Raw genomic sequence first — 24,210 nt, 5'->3', positions numbered from 1 at the left:
GATTAGAGTAAAAGGGGAATATTTTTTTTGAAAATTTAAGGGTGAAAATTAAATGTTTACAGAATAACAGACCCAACTTTGGTCTTATAAATACATGATACATGTAATCACTATAAAGTTACTTCGAAAAAAGGTATCAGTATGACGAAGGCCCATTTAGGACCTCCCAAATATATGATTTGAATTCGAAATCACGGTACTGTATAATGCTCATTGGAACTAAAAGTCAAAGAGCGATGATAAATCTAAAATCTTTTAAACAGGAGTAGAATCACAAAAGCCATGATTAGGACCATGACTTCCAATATGTACTAGGATGACAAGGGGTTACAAGTAGAAATAACCGATCATTGTGTAATGTTTATTGGTCGTTAACTTCGGGTTATTATCAAGTAGAATCTTGGTGTATCAATGCATGGTTTACGCTTGAGGAAGAGTTAAACCGATTTAGACGTTTGACGGGAGAGTCAGTGGTTGGGTCCATCGGTATGGGGGTGTTTGAGAGGTACTATTGTGTTCGGTATCGGGAACATTTAGAGAACACCCCTATCAAGTAAATAGTATAGTCGCCCTGGGGTATATAAGAGAGTGAGAAACGGCAGTCGAGGCTGTCGGTTGGCTGTCGATGAGCCGTCTAAAGTCAACGGAGCGTACGTTGGTTATATTAAGCGCTAGTTAGAGCCTTAATATTCAAAGGACACTTTGTACCGGGTACAAAGTAAACGTACAAGTTGAACGGATTGACAAGGCAGACTGTCCGACTCGGAGGACAGGCTGTACCAGCCCGCACTGTCTGGTAGTGACAGGTTGTCTTACTCGGAGGACAAGTTGTACCAGACCGCTGTCTTGTATTGACAGACTGTCCTATTCGGAGGACAAGCTGTACCAGCTATACTGTCTCTTAGTGACAAATCGTCCCATCTTGAGGACAGGCTGGTTTATTGTATTATATTTGTATATATATAATTGTCCGTTGTTACTTTATTTCGACAAAGAGTCCGTGTGTATATTTTAGTTCATTGTGCATAATTTAGATGGTTGTAGTTTTTAGCATTACCGTATTGTTTGTGGACAACTTGGATCCAAGTATTGACTGGAACGGACGTTTGGGGTATAAACGCCTGGTTACACGTTACAATTGTATAGTATTAAGTGAGTTCATAAGGTAGAAGGTGTTACAATTTCCTGTGAGACTAATTTTAAGGATCACTAGTAAAGAGGGATCTATGAGATCCATTTGACTTGATAATGCTGAGATGAAGCCAGTTACACAAGAAATTATAAACCAAAAAGTTTTAAATATTTACAAAGAGTGTACTTCAAACTAGAGAGTTTAAAATCCCATGCATGTGTTTTTCGAGTTACTCAGGTTTTCTAAGATATTAATTATTAGTTAAGTAGCATTCAGCGTCATGATGATGCATCATATTATAGTCTTATCATATTCGAAATTTATCTTGAAGGGAGATCAGTTATTGTTTTATAGTAATGTAACAATATTTTTTTTATTATTGTTACATTTCCATGTAATCGTATCCAGTACCTTTTTCATATCACTCGAACTGGTATAATCGTAACTAGAATTACGACGATCCCAATTTGGCGACGTCAAAAAAGGTTAAATCTGTTCAGTTATTTTTATCAAATGTAGCCTGTTGTTGTTAATGCGGGGTTCACACATTGCCGATTATTGCTCCCGTTTGAGATCAGACAGCGATACGACACGAAAAGTCAAAAAGTCGGATTAGTATCCTCAATTATCTGGAATGTCCTATTATTGTCTGAACGCAGTCGTTTTAGTTCGTAACAGATTCCTACTGGTCGGGAAGGGTCCGAAAAGTTCGGCAAAGCACCCCGACAGTTAGGTGCGTCCCGTAACATTCGGGGAAACTCAGCCGATTTTGTCTAGTCGGATTACAATCGTGCCTTTGTCGTGACAGATTCTGTTGTATCGGATCGAATTCCTAACAATTTTCTGTGTATTCGGGACGGTGTCCTGTGGAACGGGAATGATCTGGAGAAAATTTTCATTTCTGTTTTTCTGCCGATTGAGTCCAGATTGCATCCAGATCTTGTCGATTGCGAACCGTTTTTGCCGAAACCGTTCCGAAACAGTCCCGTTATTAATTCTAAATTCGTCAATGACACCCACGTCAGAGTCCCGACAATTACAGAATACAATACGACTGAGATCAGACAAAGCCGTTTGCAATGCGATAGAGCGGACCGTGATAGGATTACGTTGCGACAGTACCTGATCATCCCGAGTTTTCGAACTGACGGATAACTTCCGCCGGAGGTCTTTAGATATGAGAACACTTGAAGAGTCGTCTCATCTATAATTTACAAATTAATTGTGTCCAATTTATGAATGTGAAATTAGCTGGGCGGATGATACATGCATTGCATTGCAAGAGACATGCATGTTCGGGATGCACGTCTAGATCCTTTCGACGTTTATACGATTCTCGGCTTAAGTTTCGGTTACCTTGATTTGTATATTCCTTTTTTTTTTTAGATTTAAACTTCGGTAAACTTCTGTTGTCTCTAATAAGATTATGTTGCAGCAATTTAATCGTTATAAATGACGAAATACGACTATTCATGTATGTATACGAAAAATTGCTTCAAAGAACATGAGACTTTACATTTTTGTTAGTTATCCCGTCTTCCCAGAAATGACAGAGTTAATCATTTATTTTGTTCAGCCAATGTGCGATTAAGGTTTGAAATAAATGATATACACCCCTTCTGGTCATATCACTCATAAAGGTGGTCACATAGCGATAGATCTGTAAAAATCAGTCCGGCGTTGTCATATGAACGTTCAATTTAAGGAGACATTAAGTTTGCCGGCTCGGGAAAGAATGTAAAAGTAGACATCGCTTATTTTACAATCCTATTTATACTGTCACATTGTAATATTTTTCTTTTTGATCCTTATTTATTTTTTGTATTTCCTCCCATAATTAAATGACAAAATAGTGATTTCACTCATAACTTTCTATGTATTTATTCATTGCTTTCCGTTTCATGTCTGTCAACTTTACAAAATCACCATGGGGTTTTGTGCACAAGATTGTTCCTATAGTCCTACAAAATCGTCGTATTTAACAAATTGAATGTTAAATACATCTGTGGCAGATGTATTTAATGATTCAATTTGTTTAATTTTAAATAATGTTATTTTAATTTCTGCTTCTTCATAATTTTACAAGCCATCGTAAAATTGATTGCTTTGCTTTAAATTGTGGACAAAATTGCTCTTTAAAAAATCCATGTGGGAGCTTGCATGGGGAAAAATCCTCGCAAATAGTGACAGTTGGCAGGTGTCACTGTGTGCTTTAATTTTAAAAATTTGACAAATTAACGAATGATATTCGAACGCACAACAAAATTTCAAATTCCCCGCGGGATTTTTGTAAACTAAGTCTTTAGAGCGTTTTGTATATTGTATTTTCATAGGGAAAATATATGAACATTTTTGTCACCGATTCTGGTTGCCGAGTGACTCCGAACGCACTTCAGCTCGCTTGCAAAATATAAACAAACCTGTGAAATGACAGAATAAACAATAACCAGACACTTAACACACAGCTTCAGCATGCTATTTTAATAAACAGCTGCATAGCAAAGAGATACCCAGCAAGGAAATAACTTGTAGGCATAAAATAATATTATGAAAACCGACTTGCGTGACTATCAAAAGCGAAGCAAGTAGATTAGACCGGTTAGGCTTGTTCTTTTGTGTAAATTATATGCGGTTTATGAAAAACACTAACATGATATGACATACTGAGCGCCCCATTGCCAATAAAGCTAAATCCTGCAAAAAAAAACCAGCAAACAAAACAATAGGAAATATTTACTATATAAACAGGTTGAGACCAGTCACAAATATTGGTTATAAAAATCCAATAGACCACTTTCGAGTTCATCCGTCACCGGCAAAAACTCGTCAATTATGCACACCTTTATGACGTCATTTACCAGATAGAGGGGGTCGCCTGTATCCCTGCACTATTTACGTTCATCAAGCGTCTTAGTGATCGTCTTTGTGCAGGATAAACTAGAAATAATGGTTGCTCTGTAGGTACTTACTGACAATTCCCTAATAACAGCAGTGTTGATTGTCAATTTTGAGAATTCAATTTGCCGAATAATTCGTACAATATAGAATTATAGTTTTCCAACCACTCGCTCAACATTGGAAGGGAAGTGACGACGCCCCTAAACGCACAAATGACGACGCCCCTAAACGCACAAATGACGGTGATAAAGGCGCGTATAATTGACGAGTTTTTTCCGGTGACGGATGATCATCAAAGTGGTCTATTGGGGTATAACATGTATAATATTCCATAAGATATATAGGTCTTCTGTGCTTAAACAAGGTTACTGTTGCATCCTTGTAAAATTTACATGTACAATGTATCATGCAGGGAGCTCAGCCTAAGCCAAGTCTCTCACATTTAGCTTGAGACTCGCACATGTTCATGCTTTTTTGGTGGCATTTTCCTTTGATCTATTGTTTTTTCTCTATGATCTTGTCAATTTTGGCCAAATCTCTCCATTGCTTCATAAAAAGTTGGTAGAACTGATCATGTGTATTATATCGTTGATGCTTGCAAGTTCTAGTCCTAGACTACTATGTCTTCCAACTGCTGTTTTGCCAGACAAGCTGGGGCCGTGGGAAAACAGCTGTGGAATGTCAGAGTAATCTGGGACTAGCAAGTTTGTGACATCTCAGGATTTCCAAGAAAATTTAAGGAACAATTTCAAATTGTAATTATACATATATATAATAAATAAATGCTTATGAATTTTATAATGATATATAGAAGGTGAGTGGTAAAAAAAGTCTTATATTGAAATATTTTTTATTTTCATTAGAAAAATAAATTTTTTAGCAAAGTTTACTAAATCTTTAAAGATAAAGGACAGCCGTATCAACTTGTTAAGTCTGTTCACTTTTTTTATATGTTTGATGTATATAGTCTTAGGAAAAATGAATACTATCTAAAAATGTTGTTAACTTATATTTTGTAGATATTAGTCCGTAGTGAATATTCTCATCATGCTTATGTGTGATAAGTGTTTCCCAGACATATATAATGACTTATTTAATATTTTAAATGATTTCTAGCTTTAGGTTGCAGTCTGTAAAGATACAAAGATGTATGACCTAGGAGAACTGTACAAGGTGTCAAGTACAGACAAGGTGAAGGATGCTGAACGTCATCTCAAGAAAGAATTGGAGGAGCTTAGAAATGAAATGGAAGAAAATCATATGGCCTTTCAGCTACCAACACGATCTATTAGGTATTAAAATGTCTTAAACAAAAAGTCATACAATAATAATAACTTTTCATTTTATTGATCGTTAGTTTGAACAATATGGCCATGTTTGTTTTTACAATTTGAGAATGGATTATTTATAGAATATCAGTAAAAAAGAAAATACATGTACTTGGTTATTTAGATGTGATACTTTATATATGGAAATTTCACACATGGTTATTTTGATATAAAGATAAAGATTTATTTACAAATAACAGTTTGTTTACTTTTCTGTATAGTATTATGTGGTGTATGAAATTAAACATAATTTTTCCCATATTTTTTTGTAGTTCTGTGCCAATGCCTAGAGATGTAGAATATTTCAAACAAGAAAGGCAACGAATCATTACTAGGTCAAAAGAGGTAATGGATATTTTTTAACTTCTAGAATTGGATTTACATAAATAGGTCTTTTTGTTTGATTGATAGGGTTGAATGCCATTTTCTTTTCTGAGTATGAACAGTGACCTTTGTCAAATTAAATTCTAATGCAACAGTATTTGTAACGTTCATTTTGATTGGATAACGTCATTTATTTACATGGCATCAATTGACAATTGATGCTATATGACGTACGCGCAAGCGCAGACAGCATATGGCAAATTTTAAATACATGTTTTAAAGTTGTTTTCTGTCAGTTTCATTAGAATGGAAATAACAATATTGTATGTTAAGCTCCGACGGCATCAATTGGGGATTTGGTGGTCGCAAATATCGTTTACTGTCTCCACTTACACGTCGCCAGTAAACTTAATTTGCGACCATCAAATCCCCAATTGATGCCGCCGGAGCTCAAAATACAATACAGTTAATTCCTAAATGTATACTAAACTGACGGAACTGACCTGACAGCAACCCAAGGAAATATACAAAAAGAAAAAGACATTTATATATATATATATATGGATAAGTTAACATACATGTAGGACAACATCAAATAATTTTCATAATCATGATAATAGACAAGATATTTGTTGAAAAGTTATGTAATTGTTTACACAGCATTTTAATACACGCGTTTAGTACCTAGGCTTTGATTTGTCATAAGAGAAACTTGAATATGAGCAATGTAAACATATAAGCAAGTGGCAATTTAATTAAATCCATACAAGTAAGAGAAAAGTATACACTTTGCCATTAAAAAAAGGACTATAGAGCTCAGCTGATAGTAGAACTAATTGCTCAAAATATGTTTTTTTTTAATTTTTATTTACAACAAGGTGAGCCAAGCCAAACCATTGAAAATGCAGTCAGAATTAATGGTAGAAGAAATGATGAATGCTGAAGAATTTGAATATGCACCAAAAGGTTTACCTATGTTGTTACACCAGGTAATAATTTTAGTACACTAAACATGCTAAAAGAATTGTAACTTTAGTAGGGTGACAAAAGCATGATTAGAGCTTTTAATAACCCTATTTCAATGAAATCACAAAAAATAAACAATCAAGTCAATATAATTACTTTTTATGAGCATCTACAACCAATTTATATGAAGTGTCAATTTTTTTATATGCATTTTTGTTGGGAAATATAAATATAATTTTGGAATGCATTATGATTGTCTGCCAATTAAGTCACAGATTTTTTGTGAAACAAACATGAAATGTTATTATTAGATTAAAAGATCTACCTATGTCTAATACCTTACTGACATTATTATAATTATTGGTTATGTGTTGTCAAAGAAAGTGAAAAATTATGTCTTTAAAAGTGAACTGTTCTCTGTTCTTCAGCATTTTTTAGAGAGAATGCAGCAGCTGATCCAATGTAAATATTCACACATGTTGAGATGGAAGAGATTCTGTGAACATAGTAGTTCTATAGAGACCTTATATCCTCTTTATACAAAGAGATTATCGTAAGTTTTACACAGAGGGTAAAAAATAATCTAACAATAGTCTTCCATTTTACTTGATTCAACAAAGTTTTTTTTCTATATCTTTAATTATTTCAGAGGTAATGTTTAACCACTGTCTGTTCTTCCATTTTTCCAATCTTCTTAAAGGATGTGGTTTGCTTGGAAAAAAACTCCCACTGTTTTCAAGCACGAAATTGCATATTATTCGATGATAATAATTTGGAGATTATCATGATTTCTTAAAGTAAAACAGTCATTATTCAAATACTAATGAGACAGCAAAACAACAATAAACTGCATAAAAAGATAAACAATTAAAAGTGACTTACATCTGAAAGCCTTAACAAATATCTAACCCATTACATCATTTTGTTTATATTAAAAAAAAAAGGTTATATTTTTTTGTTATAGACAAATTGTGACTGAGTATAATGACTGTGTAGACAGAGCACAAAGACTGAGCGAAGCAAAGGAGTCCATGCTGTGTGGAGGAGATGGGGGAATTATGTGTGTCAAGATGGAAGACATGTTGATCTTTTTACGATGGCTAGTGTGTCATTTACACTCACTTAGAACTGTTCATCATTATCTCAGGGTATGTTAGATTTGATTTGATTTTTGGTGTATTTAACCCACTTTAAAGCACCACATTTAGGCTATTTCCTTGGGGCCGGTTTTTATTGGCAGAGGAAGCCGGAGTACTTATAGAAAAACACTGACTCCCGATAGGAAAACTATCCTAGTCAATTAAGATTGAAGTCTAGTGCAATCGCATTATCCGAGTTCAAACTCACAACCCCAGTGTTGACTGGCTAGTGATTACAGTAGTAACTACTTAAACCACATGGTTACGGAGGCTACTAGGTGTGTTAGAATAACATGTTGATCTTCTTACGATGGCTAGTTTGTCTCTCACACTCACTTAGAACTATTCATCATTATGTCAGGGTATGTTGTAATTTTGTCTGCATTTTAACTGATTCTGACCAGATTGATAAACCTCCCCATGTTGGTTAAATTTGTTTCATGTAATTTTTCTCAATTTACATTTCTGAGCATTGCAATCGGATATTTATCTAATTGCAACATTTAAAAAAATGATACATGAACAGAAAAAAGTTGTTGCAAATTTTTTAATTTGGGTCTTCTCTAAAATGTATATATCAAAAAAGTAAGGAAATCTTGAAAAATAAATCACAGCACAGTAGGCTAGAAAGGAAGGATGGTGAAAAATGTTATTTTGAAAAATAAGATGGTATATGATAATTGTTACTATTCTTATACAGATATTAAAATGGATAGCAGTGCAGTATAAAGCTGAGACAGCGCCACCAGAGAAACACAAAGATGATGAGGTATCATAAATATTAAACATTACAGCTGCCTGAATAACATTAAGTTTCTTACAAAATAGAGCTTCCTGGCAGAATTCATTGCTAGAAAAAATATATACCTGCAGTATTAACTCTGTTTGTGTGTTTAAGTTAAGGAAATCCAGAGATTGGCAACATGTCAAATTACTTCGCAGAAAGAAGCAATTAAAAAAATACCCTAAAAAAGGGTAAAACATCCGAAATTCTATCAAGCAATCATTTCATTTTTTTTATGCTTTGTAACTGGTCAATCAAAAGATAAAAGGTTAAAAGTATCATTGCTCACTGATGAGTTGCATGATAAGTTGATTTTTGAGGTTAACACCACTTGCAGACCTATTGACTATTTTGTGGCAGTCCATTTTTATTGGTAGAGGAGCCACAGTATCAAGAGAGAACCACTGGCATTCAGCAGGAAAACTGGCAATCCTAGTAATTAAGATTATATTTTTTTACACTTTCCACATGCCAGGTTTAAACTCACAACCTGGGTGTTGACAGGCTGGTGACACAGACGATGAATTACTTAGACCACAGAGGCTCCTGAAGAAATATAAAACTGTTATTTATTTTAAACAGTGTATGCACTAAATTTTCATCTATTCATGTTCTTCTAATTATTAATTTAAGGAGGAAGAAACCCAAGCATCAAAGATGGCTTCATGGTATCAAGATGATTCAATAGGACTTTTTCAGAGGCCTAAGTCAGGTGGTGCCTCTCGTCCTACGTCTGCCACTACTGCACGAACCAATACACCTGTGCCACAGCCACCACCAATAAATGCCAACCTTTTAACAACCACCCCACTTCCTACATCAGCCTTTACTTATGCTGCCGCTGCTTCAGGTATGCATGTCCTTGAATTTAACCTTTGTCATAGATTTCCCAACCTATAATTTCTCTTGTACTTATTTGAATTTAGTAACACTAAACCTTTGAATTACAACTGATTAGATATAAAAAAAAAAAAAAATTAAAAAAGATGTGGTATATGATTGCCAATGAAACAACTCTTCACAAGAGACCAAAATGACACATCAATTTACAACTACAGGTCACTGTACGGCCTTTAACAATGAGCAAAGCCCATAATGCATACACAGTTATAAAAGGCCCCGAAATGACAATGTAAAACATTTTAAACCAGAAAACTAAGGGCCTTTTTATGTACAAAAAATGAACAAAAAACAAATATGTAACACATAAACAAACGGCAACAACTGAATTTCAGACTCCTGACTTGGGGACAGGCACATACATACATAATGTGGTGGGTTTGAACATGTTAGCGGGATTCCAACCCTCCCCCTAACCTGGACAGCAGTTAAACAGCACAACATAAAACAAACTACAATTATCAGTTTAAAAAGGCTTAACTCATCAGATCGACAAAATACAAATGGATGTGGCCTGGTACTTGTGCATACCAAGAACCTTTATCTGAAAATATATACCTCTTGATTTTTTCCCCTATTAATGATGCCTTTTGTAAATTTTGGTTGGTATAACAGATAACCTCAACATTTAGGGGGGACCTCAAGAAACCGGCCATCAATCAAACAACATATAGGTTGAAAACTTGGATACTACAAGGTTCTTTGAAAAACGAAATATGTTTAAACTTATTAAATCATTTTGATACTTTATTTGCAAACAGTTTAAAATGATTACTATTCCAGGTGGTGGTTTAGCTATGGATGAAACAACTTTAGGTTTACCAATGACAGTAGTCGATTACCAAAACCTCAAACCACATATCAGTTATTTACTGAATTTATACGGAATCAATTATGTAAGTAGAAATGTAATAAACTTATTCTTATACATTTGTATTCTTAAATATCTCTAAAGGTTGCCTTGTGGTCTTGATTTACAGTGAAACCTGTCTAAACCTAATCTTGTTTAAACTGAAAACTGATTAAACCAAACATGTTCTTAATTCCAATGGTTTCAAATGTTATGCATTGTGAACCTGATTAAATGGAAAATTCAGTGAAAACCTAAAAAAAAATCTTAAGTCCCAAAAAGGTTCAGTTTAGTTAAGTTTCTATGTAATAAGTGAATGAAATCTTATCAAAAAGACGATAGGATCATGTATATTAAAAAACAATCAATTTGCAGCATTGGTTTTATGGTCATCCATTATGTATTTGTAATCAAGAGCAGGTCTGGTCATATGTCAGTAATTGTTTTAATATAAGTTAAAAAAAAAAAAAAATAATTGACTGATATAGGGATCCTTGCTTCTCCTCCAAAACGTTCCTTGAACAATTAAGTGCATCATTTGCTTTCAAGTCTTGAGTCCCTAGTGAAATACATAGGCCTCATGGTGGCAGAGTAATCAAAAACGATGTAAGAGTTGTAATTTTCATTTTGAATATACCAATACATGCATCATCAAAAGAACCATAATTTAAGTATTTACGCATGTTGTGTATGATTTTCTAAATATTTTGACAGGATCTAGAGAAGATAGATAACTCAAGTGATGAAATGGAATTATATGCTGCCATTGGTCGAAAGTTTAGGACAGTTTTTATGAGACAGGAACATATGAAAACTTTTAAAGCTTATGACAGACTAGAGGTATGGTCAATATTTTTTTTCCATTAAAGACGAACTGAAATAACACTCATACTTTTACAGTTCTGATCATGCAACTTGTAAGTTCTATTAGAATTTTGACTAGAGCTATTTAAGCATGCATTGTTTTTGAAATAAATTTTGCTTTCCACCTGAATTGTGTAGACTTTATAAATTATGAAATCAGTAATACTGGCAATAGAGAAAGGAAGTATATATATGCCAATAACTTCACTTTGAATAATTGGTTCTATTTTTAACTATATGCAAATTGTAAAATATTAAGCAATTCCTATAATATTCTACTTATACAAAGAAGCTCTATAAAGCATTTTTAACATATATATTATCATTGTCAGGTTGGTCAAGAAAATTGGGGTTCAGATTCATCAACTCATGCACTAAGGAAGGACTCAAACTGGTTACCGTATGTCAAACTGAAACCAGAGAATGATCCAACTCAACAAAAAAAATGGACCATTCTTAGGCAGAAGAGAAACATAGACCCACTTCTGAAAATGCAGGCTCATTTCATACATGTCTCTGATTCTGAGGTAAATAGTGTTGGTTAAAATATTATATTGAATCATGTAACAGTAATGTGATGCCTTTATTAGAGTGATTTATTATTTCTTGATGTATTATATTTATAACAACTGATAACTGATACTTTGTGTGAGTTTTGTTTTCATTTGATCTCTTTCAATTTAGTTAAGCTGTTAGTAGCATGTGAAGTGGTTTTATAGTGTCATTTTGAACATTTTGAAAAAATCGAAATACTTCCAATTTTATATTCATTAAATGACAATGGCAAATGACCTATCAATAAATATATCGCAATAAGTGTTTTTTTTTTACATTTATCTGATTTTAATTTATTTTTATGCCCCACCTACGATAGTAGAGGGGCATTATGTTTTCTGGTCTGTGCGTCCTTTCGTTTGTCCTTCTATCAGTTTGTCCACTTCAGGTTAAAGTTTTTGGTCAAGGTAGTTTTTGATGAAGTTGAAATCCAATCAACTTGAAACTCAGCACACATGTGTCCTATGATATGATCTTTCTAATTTTAATGCCAAATTAGTGTTTTGACCCCAATTTCCAGGTTCACTGAATATAGAAAATGATATTGCAAATTTCAGGTTTAAATTTTTGGTCAAGGCAGTTTTTGATGAAGTTGAAGTCCAATCAACATGAAACTTAGTATTCATGTTCCCTGTGATATGATCTTTCTAATTTAATTGCCAAATTAGAGTTTTTACCCCAATTTCACAGTCCACTAAACACTGAAAATGATAGTGCGAGTGGGGCATCCATTGTACTATAGACACATTCTTGTTAAAGAATATTATAAGCATATGTAAAGAATGTATTTTTTCCTCATATGAAAATTCTTTACACTGTTGATAAAAAAATTTAGCTATGTTATTCTTTTTTATATTCATAGCTATGTTTAACTCTAAAATGCTTAAAGATATTTTGTTTATAGAGAGTCCAGGATACTTTACGAGACCATGCTGTAGCAGTGATGAATCCTCCTACCATTAGAGCATCCAGGGTCCAGTCTAATCGTACTAACTATGACACAACAGCTATTTGGAAGAAGATCTATGCTAACCCACAGTTGTATGACTAGTAGGTTGAGGTTTTATATTTTATAAATGTTATCACTCTCATATGTATTAGAGTTACTCAAATGTAAATTTGCTTAAATATAGTCCTAATATTACAGAGCAGGGCTTACAAAAATAGATCCAGCTGGACATAGTATTCTTATTCCGATTTTGATCTTTCTAGCCATAAGGCAATCATAGATATGATTGCCATAAAACAATATTAATCTTCAAACTTTTGATATTCTGACATAAACTGCTACATTGACTGTGCATCATTGGAAGTGTGCAACATCAGGTTACTTATATCTGCCTTTGACTCTGTATTAATGCAAAAATAAAGCTGTTGAAAATGTTACTTTTGTTTTAAAAAAGCACATTTTCTAAATACCAGATTTTGATTCTGATAAGGGTAAAACTCATACCAGAGACAGAAGAAATCCATCTTCATTTACAAAGCACAATTGAGTTTTGAATCTAAAAAAAAAGACATCAGTGATAATTTTAGCATTTCAATGTAAATTACTGTTACAAGTAAACTAAATGTGATTTCAAAACCATTCTTTAGTTTAAAACTTAATCTTTCAGTGATGACAATGCAGATAACATTTCACTAGAAGATTATGAGGATGCTGAGATTGAGAAGGTAGATCTAAAGAAAACAAAGAAGAGAAAGGACAGTTATGATTTTGTACAGTCATCACAAATGCATGGTAATTTAAAAAAAAATCTTTTCATAAAGTCTGTCATATCATTGATTTAAGCATGAAATTGATTTAAGATGCTCCTCGCATTAATAAGCACTTTCTTTCTAATTAAGTATATATTATCAAAATATTATATTAAACAGCAGTCTTATCACATAAAAAACAAAAGTGAAAATTTATTTATAGTATTTTTTAATAATATTATTGGATCTTTTTTTTGCCATTTGTATTTCATGCTTTTTATCGTGATATTTAAATGCATGACAATAAAATGCATGACAATGGACAAGGTGCATGTTAATTGCATGTTATTGCATGAATTGTATAAATGTTGTTTTATTCACTTTGGCCAAATGGATAGATTTGTTTTCACCATTTAATTACTAGTATCCCCTACCTCTTAGTATTTTTTAAGCAGGAGTTCTTTAATGTTATACAAAGAAATTATTTATTAACTCTTTTCTTAGAAATTTTCAAAAGTGTATGTTGTGTCTTTTTTCAAGAGACAAGTTTAGACATTTTATTGATTTTTGCAGGAATAACAGTAAACAATTTTATTTGGATCTTTATGATATACAAAACATTTAATGCTTTATTTGTCCAACTTTTTATCCCTTATTTGTATGCTTAATTGACCCTACATTTTATGCTTTATAGACCAAACATATTTTGCTCTATGGTTTAGATAAAAAAAAAAAATACCATTGCTTAAAAACTTAGTGATTTTAATTACTACAGAGAAATGTTTATTTTAATCTCCTTTAACTGTCTGCATAGGTTTGACCATTATCTTTAAAATTGTTAAGATAGGGAAAGTATCATTATGTATTGTTGAAAGACACAGTGATCTATTTTTGCTTAAATTCTATTCATTGTGACTCTTTTGGGTAGTTGTCTCATTGGCAATTATACCACATCTCAATAATTTGTATTCATGCCATTAAAGGGCGTCCTAATATAATCTCCATCCTTTGAGCTCTAACAATTGAACCTTTAATATTTGATATATATGTTTTCTGTTTGAAGGCGAAGGTGAGTATTATATGCACATAAAGGATTAGCAGAAACTTGTCTCAATAGCTAGACTTTTAGTGGGTTATTATAAAGTGCTAAACTCTATACGAATACTAAAGGGGTTATTTATTAACATACACAATATGCAATATAAAATCATATGCATTCTTATATAAACATATCATATTCTCAAATTTAATTGTCTCGTGGGGAAAACTTTTCTATCATATTTAATGCAATGATTAACTTAATATTTATATATATATATATCTAATCCAAACTGACTATATGAATTTGATATTAAATCTATTCTTTACCAATTAATGCAGAACTGCAACTTTTTCAAATTTCATCAAAGTTAGTGTAATCGAAATGTACAAATTTCAAAGTCAGAGAACAGAGGTAAAAGGTTGAATTGAGATTAGGCATCCAGGTAAAAATGTTGTCAGCATGGCAAAGGCTTTACAGTTAGGTCTACATTGATTATACATTGTATACCTTGTCTTTGAAAGAAGAAAGTGTCTCCTTATTTTAAAGGTCAAGGTCAAGCTGCATTGAAGGATTCTGCTGAACATGATAAGAGATTTTAGGTCATAAAATGGGATGTACAACCAGGTCGAAGAAATGCCTACAAAAATACTCTTAAATAATGAACATTTCAGTATAAGTGACAATCAATTTTTATTTTGTTTTAAAAAGAGCTAGGGTGTAAAGTTGTAAAATAATTATTACTAACAATATGGTTGAGTCATCTGAGAAGACATTTCTCTCCCATTGCACTCTTTACTTTTGATGGTAATATATAGATCTCATGAAACACACTAATTCAAAAGCAATCAAGGTTTAGTTGTTTGTTGCTTCTTTTCATGAATTTATCAAATTCAATGAAAGGAGTTTGATTTATAGTACAGCTAGACTGGAATTTTATTTATATTTGTCTGTCATATCATGTTTAATGGGCACTTCAAGTATGAACTTATACATAATTCAGATCTACTTCTTCCATGAAGTCCAAAATTTTAAGTTGAGCAATGTGGTGAAATTATATTAGGGGAAAAAGAACAATACATTTAAAAGATATTTAGCTTTAAAGTGCATCTAAATATATGGCATATGTACATAATTGGTATTGTGTTTTAAATGCATATATGTTTTCAATAAAAATTTACACATTTTTTTTTTTCATTAATGAACTTGTTTATATTTACATTGTACTTTCTATCAGGTGCAGGTATGAAGGCTAAAATATGAACAAAATTATAAAATTTTAAATTTTCTAAAGAATCTAAGAAACAAATGTATTTTATAAAGTCCATCAAGGTAAAGATCAGAAAAAACAGATACAAAATTAATGTATTTGACACTTTTCAGGGTTGATGGATGATGGTGACAGTGGTCAGGACCCTGCTACAGCTCAGGGAGCATACTTATCATTTCTACATCTTAGACATCTGAGGCTTAGAGACTTACAAAGAACAGTAAGTAGTTATAAATCTACAATTCATGTTCTTATCTTCTCTAGATCAGATGTCACAAAAGCAAGACAAAGAGAGGCTAATTTGGTAATGGCTGCTTTAGCTGTTTGAATTAGATATACATGTCAGATGGTGTTTACCTGACCTTAACCTCATTTCATAGATCAGTGTTCAATGTTAAGTTTTCATGATTAGGTCTGTTTCTCAGATACTATAAGCAGTAGGTCATTTACATTTTGTGTATGTAAAACTTACAACTAAAAAGACTTTCAACTAAAATATAATCAATCATGATCAGCATAGAAGACATTTCAGCATGTGCATTCTTGTTTAAAATATTTATAATGAATAGATATCTTAATATCATCAATAGTTGTATTGAATTGGAAAAAGGAGTAAGTCAGGTAAGGGCAGATTTTGGCCTCAAATTTGAGGGTTATGTAAAGTGTCTATTTCATTTGATTCAATTAGTTTATGTGAAAGATTTTAACTTATTGGGTCATTTAAAATGCTCCGATTATCAAGCTTTAATATGAAAAATCTATAAAATATGCAAAAAACGTCACTTTTCAGATGATTTATGTCAAAAATGAAAGTGGCCACATCAGTGTTCATCCTCAACCTTTATATATGCTATGTATTATCATCAAATACAACTAACATTTCAATATTATGAATGAACACAAATGCGGTCACTTTCATTTAGACAGAAACCGTCTAGAATTTAACTATAATGCTAAATTGTGAAGATTTCAGTAATTAGCATGACTTAATGATGTTAGTATGGATGTATGTGCATTGTATTGTCCAAAACAGCCCATATTTGTGTAGCAGAAGCATTCTACCTCCCAATAAATAGCTAAAAGATAACATTTTCACAATTTTGTGATACTGCTATATTTTGGGGCCAAAAAGGGTTCTTACTGAACCTACTCCTTTGAAAAACTTAAAATTTGTTTTAAAAAAGGACAAAAAAAATATAGCTTACCTTGATAGACAGACGTTTGAAAATGTGAATGGGCCAGCTATAGTTCTTATGTATAGTTGTTTAAAAATGAATAATATTATTTGAAAATTTTAACATATAACTTTTATTTTTCAGGTGCTTAGTTTGTTTAATTACTTCAGATCTATGGAGAGAACATTAACTGTTAGGGATGCTGGATTATCTATGGATTTAGGTCCTGCCAAGCGTGTTAGGTAAGTCTTTTAACATAATTATTCATAGATATACACTGGTTTAATCACTTAAAAAATTAGCCATTATAGTTTGTAATGATTCTCTCCTGGCTTTCTAACACATTGAGAAGAACTGTTTCTGTTATAAATTTACAGAAGCTATTTTATAAATTTAATTTCCACAGTTGTTAAAATTGCAGGTTCTGCATTATGTAATTAAACTGAAGCACAAGCTTAGATTATTGCCTACTGTGCATTCATTTATTTTCGTGGGTACCAATTTACGTGGATTGAACAAAACTTTGACTTTCGTCGACATTTAATTTCATGGTTCTGCCAAAGTATACATGCAAATCTTTGGAAAATTTGTAATTCGTTAATCATTTTAATACGTGGTTCACCTGTACCAATGAAATCCACGAAAAATTAGTCTCCAACGAAAATAATGAATCCACAGTAACATATATATTAAAGAAAAATACAATCAGTCAGTTTAGACTCTATTTTTGCATCAATTTTTAATGATACAATTTAGTAATACCATGTTGATTCAATAACAGTCCACAGAATCACAGAGCAGAAACAGAACATGATGGGACAGTAGGAGGTGGGGGTGGTATTGGTGACCATGGTTACCTACACAACACACCAGCTGATTTCAAGTTAGTATATCTTGCAGAATTTGATAGTTTGTTTTGTATCATGTTCGAATTCCATAACTCTTGGCATAGATTGTGAGCCTAAGGCCTGTTACAGATTTTAAAGGGCTTTAAATGAGATGAGGGTACATTTTAGGTGAAATAGCGAAATCCAATATCATATTTATCACGCAATTTAGTTAACAAATACAAATAACTAATGCATCAATATGGCTATTAACTAGTTTCTAGCGGATTTCTATGAAAATAAATAAGATGTGATATGATTTCTAATGAGACATTTAAACCAAACACCTAAGGTTTAGAATGTGAACAAATGTAAAGCCTATACAAATAAACTTACAAAACTCATAGCTATAATAGTAAGCTACCAGTTTACTTAAAGGGCCCAAGGAAAACCAAATGCAAAGCAATTTGTAAAAGAAAAATAATAAACTGGTTTATTCAACTAAAATAAACAAAAGATAATGGCAGACAGTACCAATGAAACACCACAGGATTACATTGTCTGATGAACCTACTTTGAAATCAGTGTTAGATTTAACTATGACGATCAACAAAGAACAAGTATACGATTTTGAATTGCTTAATTGTACAGGATTCGTTTAATATGATCTAATTGCATTGAATGAACATCTATTTTATCATTCTAGAAAACATGAGAGTGAATACATTGAGTATTCTGAGGTAGACAACCATGATGATTTTTACTCAATAGATGAAGGAAGAGTACATGTTTTAGATCAGAGAGGTTACTATGTAATGTATGAAGCTGCTGAGGAAGATCTGAAGTAAGTCAAATATGCTTTGGTAAATTAAAAGAAATATGGTAAATCAACTAATTTTCAGTGACTTTCCTGATTAGTAAAATAATGCTAATATGTAAAACTTAAAGTAAATTTTAGAATGTCGAAGTTGGTTAGAAAGGGCAAAATGCAAAATAAAGTTTTTTTGCGCAAAAATAATTTTTACAGTATATAGTTCCTATCTCACACTGGCAAAATATTGCTATCTGATAGAGATGATTATCGTCCTTCCCTCTGTCTATTCACCCGGCTCAGTCGCTCCTTAATACCCATATTTTTTGGAAAGTGTAAAACTGACTTATGGATGGGGAAAAAAGACCAGTAATAGAACAATAAACAGATAATCATCTTTTCATTGTCATTGTAAAGATTTCGTAAAGATCAGCCCCTCGACACATGGGAAGGATTTTTGGCTCGTAAGCTGGACTCACTCGCCAAAAAGGATCACATTGTGGCTCTCAGCTGATAATCTACCAATAATCTATACTTAAATGCATAATCTAAAAAAAAAACAACAGTACAAAATATTTATTAGAACAAGTTTGACCTAATTTTTTTTGTAATTTGATAGGTATAAGAAATCCAGTATAAACATCATAGGTAAAATATGATATAATTATTTAATTTGCTTATTTTAAAAGATTTATTTTTTATTTACAGGAATCTTGAGAACGATTTGTTGTTATTAGCTACACATTTCATTGAAAAAGATAAAAGCCTGAGGACTCATTCCAAAGTTGGTAGACCTTCAGGAACAGACAGAAGAAGGACTGTAAGCTACATTTACTGATGTGCTCCTTAGAATCAGCAAACTTTGGTTGGAGTTATTCCCCTTTGACTTATTCAACTGAAGTTTGGATTTTTCTTTTTTCATTCCAATTACTAAGGCTGACTATAGCTGTTACTGGTAGAATTCTAATGTCACATTATTTCCCTTATATTCTCATTCAAAGGGCATTAATTTCTTATGAATTATAATTTTATCATTGAATTATTCACTTTGTATGAAAAAAACACATTGATCAAATAGTGGAGATTTACCAACAAGGGTGACATAGCAAGGAAGATTCTTCTTAAATTTAGAAACAGTCAGGACAAAGACAAAGACTGTAATGGTGTCATACCACCAATTAAAAGTCCCTATCTGTTCAACCAAATTTTACAATTTTCACAGCTTTCTAATTATTTTACCTTAAGTTTAACTTCATAGAAACCAGGTATATCCTGAATTGGACATGTATCAGCTTTCTACATGCTAATTTTCAACAGGTGTTTAAAATCATATAAAAAAGAAAAGGTCTTCCGAATAGAGGTACCGCTAAAAATAACCCCTGGTTTTCTGGAAATCTTATATTAGTATACTATGGAGTGCATAATGCCATTAATCCTCAATTTTGAATGCAAACTCATAAACAAGTAAATTTTAGCTCAAAATGGTCTTAATATATTTCTCTTTCACCAAAAGTTTCATTTCTGCCAATTTGTTGGTTAGTTTAAGTAAACAGTGACATCAAATGCACTATTTTTTGTCCGAGTAGGCCTACTTTCACATACGTTCTAAATTTCAGGGAGTAATTGGTGGTATGACACCTAAAGTCATTGAGATGATTGTGTACTAATTTCTCTTAGAGATGAATTATTCATATTTGATTTAGCATACCGGCACTAAACTATAGCTAAGAATATTCACCCTAGATTTAGCATGCCAAAATAGAATTCTGATTCTTAGATATTGCTCACCAAAGCTGTTAATTTTTCTTAGATATTTCATGGAAAAAAATGGATATTAAAACCAATACTTTTTTAGATGAACTCATGTTGGACGCCTCCGGGTGCGGGAATTTCTCGCTACATTGAAGACCTGTTGGTGACCTTCTGCTGTTGTTTTTTTTTATTTGGTCGGGTTGTTGTCTCTTTGACACATTCCCCATTTCCATTCTCAATTTTATTATTCTCAGATGTAGTCTCATGTAAATAAAAAAAATCATGAAATAATGCATGATGTTGCTACTGCTCTCACAAAGCATTTAATTTCTTTTCATCTTTTCAGTCTATGATGAACCAGGGACCAGGTGACTTTGACATTGCCAGCTATGCTCATCAAGAGCTAGATAGGTTTGGTGTTTTATTAGATCTATGGAGTAATGAAGCAGCTTTTATGGAGAGCAAAAGGGAGGTTAGTTTATTTATTATAATCAAAACTTAATTTCAGATTAAATCTGTACAAACAGGTTGTGATTGAAGAAAATGTGTCAATAAGACACCAACTCAAATACTCATATTTACAATGACTAGACATTTATATAAGAAATTTATAAAGAGAATCAGTCACAAGTGACCTTGATTTTGGGTATAATTAGTGAGCATTTGCTCATAGAACATGTTGTTTCAGATAAATTTTTGTCTCACCTGCTTCTTCACATAATTTTAGGGATGCTAATCTAAACGTAGCAGCAGCGATTGTGTAAGCTCTTTTTATAAAGCTTCATATTGAAAACTAAGGATATATAACAATTAAAATACCCAGAAATGGCACTCTAGATGAACCCTTCTATTTTAATGTTTATCATGCATTTTTATTCTGAACAGTCATCCTTAAGGGCAGACTTAAATATTCTATATCAGAGTACTTTCCCTTGGTTTCATGTATGTAAACAGCTCTAATATTGAAGGAAATAGTTTTTTAGGATAAAAAGCAAGAACGTTAGTGTTACAAAAGTGGAAAGAATTTAGTTAAACCTATCAATGTGTAAATGCTTTTGCTTTTATCTTACAGTTAATGGATTGTTACATAGAGGCCTACCAGCATGTGTTTGATAGAGATGAGAAAAGAGCACTAGCTCAAGTGATCACTGACATAATGTACCAACGACCTAGGTTTGACTTTGATACAGAATACTTTATTAGAAATTACAGAGCAGAGTGCATTAATCTCAGACTCAAAATGAGCATTGTTAAAAATGTATTGGATAAACAGGTTAGTATAGGAGATATGAAACCAAACTGTCTCAGAATTTTCTCCCCAGTATGTTCAAATAGCACCATGGTATTATAGCTATTTTAAAAGCATCACATTTATAGCGCATTCTGTTGCTTTGTTGAAGACCCATTGGTGGCCTTCAGCTTTTTTTTTACTCTTTGGTTGGTTTTTATCTCTTTGACACATTCCCCATTTCAATTCTCAATGTTATATTGTAAAACCAATTAAGTTAGTACCTTGATACAAAATATAGCACCATGGTACCATAGTCCTGTTTGCCAATACTTTCAATAACGAGGTATGCACAACCCAACTTTACATGCAAACTTAATATTTACGACATTTCATTTGAATAAAAATTTGTCTAATATTAACCAAAAAGATATAAATCTTAAATACTTTTCAAAACTGTAAAATCAGAAAATTATTTCAAGGGTTCAATTACAGCGAAAAACCTAACATGGTGAGTATAACAATATTATAAACTAACATTCTCATAACTGATACATGTTTCTGCATGCTGATTTTTCTGAAATCACAACAATTAGTTTCACTGTTTGTCCATTTTTCAAAATAACCCCAAAAAATTGCATGCAATAATTTCTGAATCTATGAATATTTATATTTGTATGATAAAGTATTTTTTATAAACAATATTGATTGGTTTTTTTTCCAGATAGAAGAACAGAGAGAGTATTTACAAAAAGTATGCAGAGAAGGCAATGATAAATTTGGTATACCTTTGGGAGTCATACCTAAACAACCTATATCTATAAATCTTAGCAGGTAAAGATTGGCTTACCATTAATAGGGTTTTAAAGGCACTTTTTTAGGCTCTCATCCACACTTTTGAATTTTATTTTGCATATAAAACCCCACAACATTGACCTCTGTGACCTACCCCCACCTGTACAAAATAATTACAAGTGCTATCCAATGCTTCCATATATTTTTTTTGGAAAAATCTCTAACTTTGATACCTTTCTGATATTAGGAGAGAAAAAAAAGAATACAAGAAATTATTGTATAGTATTTTAAAACTTTGTATAGTATTTTAAAACTTTTATCAAGAAACAGGATAAGTGCCTCCCCTTTCATGTATATGCACAAACATACACTTAAAATTAAACAAAGAAAAAATGGAAATAAAACATTAAAAAAATTAATGCAAAACTTTTTAAATCACTAAAAATAATAAAATTGTTTGCATGGAATTAAAATCTAAGTTCTAAACTGTAAATAAATTAGAATTTCTTTTTCCCAGGCCAGCCTTAAGAAACATTTATATGTTAGAATTCCATCCATCACTGTGTCTTGCCAGCAGGATTCCAGAAGCTTTAAAATATGTTCTTCAAGTAAGTCAATTCAAAAGACTGAGTTCACAGTCATGATATTTTTGAAATATTTACAGTCATTATATCTAATTAAAAAAAAGTCTCTTGTATTACATTCATGTTGGCTACATGTTGGTGTTTTGGTATTGTTGGTTCAAAACCTTGGTTAAAATTCATGCTTAACTTAATGTAAACCAAATTATTTTCTCAGATACATTAGCCCTTTCTGTCCCTTTTCGCTGAGATTTAGTTTCACGATTTTCAAATTTATTTGAAGTAGTTGAAATAGGGAATACAGTGTTACATATTTGTGACGATTTATATTCATGTAGATTTTCTACTAGCTAAAGTCACTAATTAAAATTGTTTGCGAAAAAGAAGTTGGTTTACAGTATTTGATTTTAAAAGTTTATATTTAAACCAAAATTACTTTGTCATATTAATAAGAAACATACTTGTTTATTTCAGGAACTTGTATATTTCCACAGACCAGAAACAGCCCATGATACACTCATGATAGAGAGAAAAATGTTAGAAATAGCAGTCAAAGAATGGGATAAGATGGGCAAACTGGGTGATCAGTTCACAACTAATACACAAAAAGATGTAGGAACATTTTAAAAAAGGGCAAACTTTGAACAGTTCACAACTAATACATTTAAAGATTTAGGCAAAATAAACCAATAAATGAATATCAATGATATCAATGAAAATCTTACAGATTATTCATTACATAATAGCATTGTAGACTCATGTATGATTTTTTACAGAATGATAATTAGTGTTTGTTATGTCAAACATATGTCAAACATTGACTTTTCTTTTCAACTAAACAGGGTTTGGTGGCTTCAATAGCAAATCCTCCTATACATATACACTTGCATAGAACTGAATATCTTATATTGATCTTCTAAAATGAGTTTCTTCCCTTTGCAGAACATATGTTTTATGGTTTAGCAAAGGTATATAAAATTGTGCTTACATGATATGCACTGTTTTCATGTACATTTAGTAGTTAATAAATGGTTTACAAAAATTGTTTCTAGTTCTTTGATACATGAATTTTTCATATATTTTCTCTTGTAAGTATGAGTTGTCAATTATTCTTTCTGTTTCAGTTATTCTCTGATGTATTTGTTGATGATCCTTGGTTTATGTCTGAGATTGCACAGTTCCAAGTAGAACAGGTGCAGAATGATACAGCACAGACCAAGAAAATGGGAAAAGAAAAACAAATGCAGATGTTACAAGCTGTTGGTAGATTATTGGATGTAAGTTTGTCTTCTGG

The 24,210-nt window shown here is 32.1% G+C and overlaps 1 protein-coding gene across 4 annotated transcripts in view; it reads left to right on the top strand.

Moving 5' to 3' along the window:
* The first annotated feature begins 3,480 nt into the window (after positions 1–3,480).
* LOC134727934 (uncharacterized) overlaps positions 3,481–24,210 on the top strand; it is a 62,772-nt gene continuing 42,042 nt past the window's right edge. For 3 of the 4 annotated variants that reach the window (XM_063592349.1, XM_063592333.1, XM_063592355.1), the window contains exons 1-24: positions 3,481–3,660; positions 5,147–5,322; positions 5,631–5,703; positions 6,561–6,671; positions 7,077–7,201; positions 7,613–7,796; positions 8,488–8,556; positions 9,205–9,421; positions 10,255–10,367; positions 11,036–11,161; positions 11,518–11,712; positions 12,645–12,790; positions 13,357–13,481; positions 15,861–15,967; positions 17,067–17,164; positions 17,704–17,805; positions 18,456–18,593; positions 19,269–19,380; positions 20,659–20,784; positions 21,385–21,585; positions 22,265–22,374; positions 22,853–22,943; positions 23,391–23,528; positions 24,041–24,193. In XM_063592349.1, coding sequence (XP_063448419.1) covers positions 5,177–5,322; positions 5,631–5,703; positions 6,561–6,671; positions 7,077–7,201; positions 7,613–7,796; positions 8,488–8,556; positions 9,205–9,421; positions 10,255–10,367; positions 11,036–11,161; positions 11,518–11,712; positions 12,645–12,790; positions 13,357–13,481; positions 15,861–15,967; positions 17,067–17,164; positions 17,704–17,805; positions 18,456–18,593; positions 19,269–19,380; positions 20,659–20,784; positions 21,385–21,585; positions 22,265–22,374; positions 22,853–22,943; positions 23,391–23,528; positions 24,041–24,193 — 3,006 coding nt within the window. In that variant the 5' untranslated portion in view covers positions 3,481–3,660; positions 5,147–5,176. The remainder of the gene's footprint in view (positions 3,661–5,146; positions 5,323–5,630; positions 5,704–6,560; positions 6,672–7,076; positions 7,202–7,612; positions 7,797–8,487; positions 8,557–9,204; positions 9,422–10,254; positions 10,368–11,035; positions 11,162–11,517; positions 11,713–12,644; positions 12,791–13,356; positions 13,482–15,860; positions 15,968–17,066; positions 17,165–17,703; positions 17,806–18,455; positions 18,594–19,268; positions 19,381–20,658; positions 20,785–21,384; positions 21,586–22,264; positions 22,375–22,852; positions 22,944–23,390; positions 23,529–24,040; positions 24,194–24,210) is intronic. The other variant, XM_063592341.1, reaches the window with a different exon arrangement.

This window comes from Mytilus trossulus, chromosome 1 (assembly GCF_036588685.1).
Source record: "Mytilus trossulus isolate FHL-02 chromosome 1, PNRI_Mtr1.1.1.hap1, whole genome shotgun sequence".
NCBI classification, from domain to species: Eukaryota; Metazoa; Mollusca; class Bivalvia; order Mytilida; family Mytilidae; genus Mytilus; species Mytilus trossulus.
Note: the sequence above shows the minus strand (reverse complement) of the source record. Positions and strands in the feature narration are given on the sequence as shown.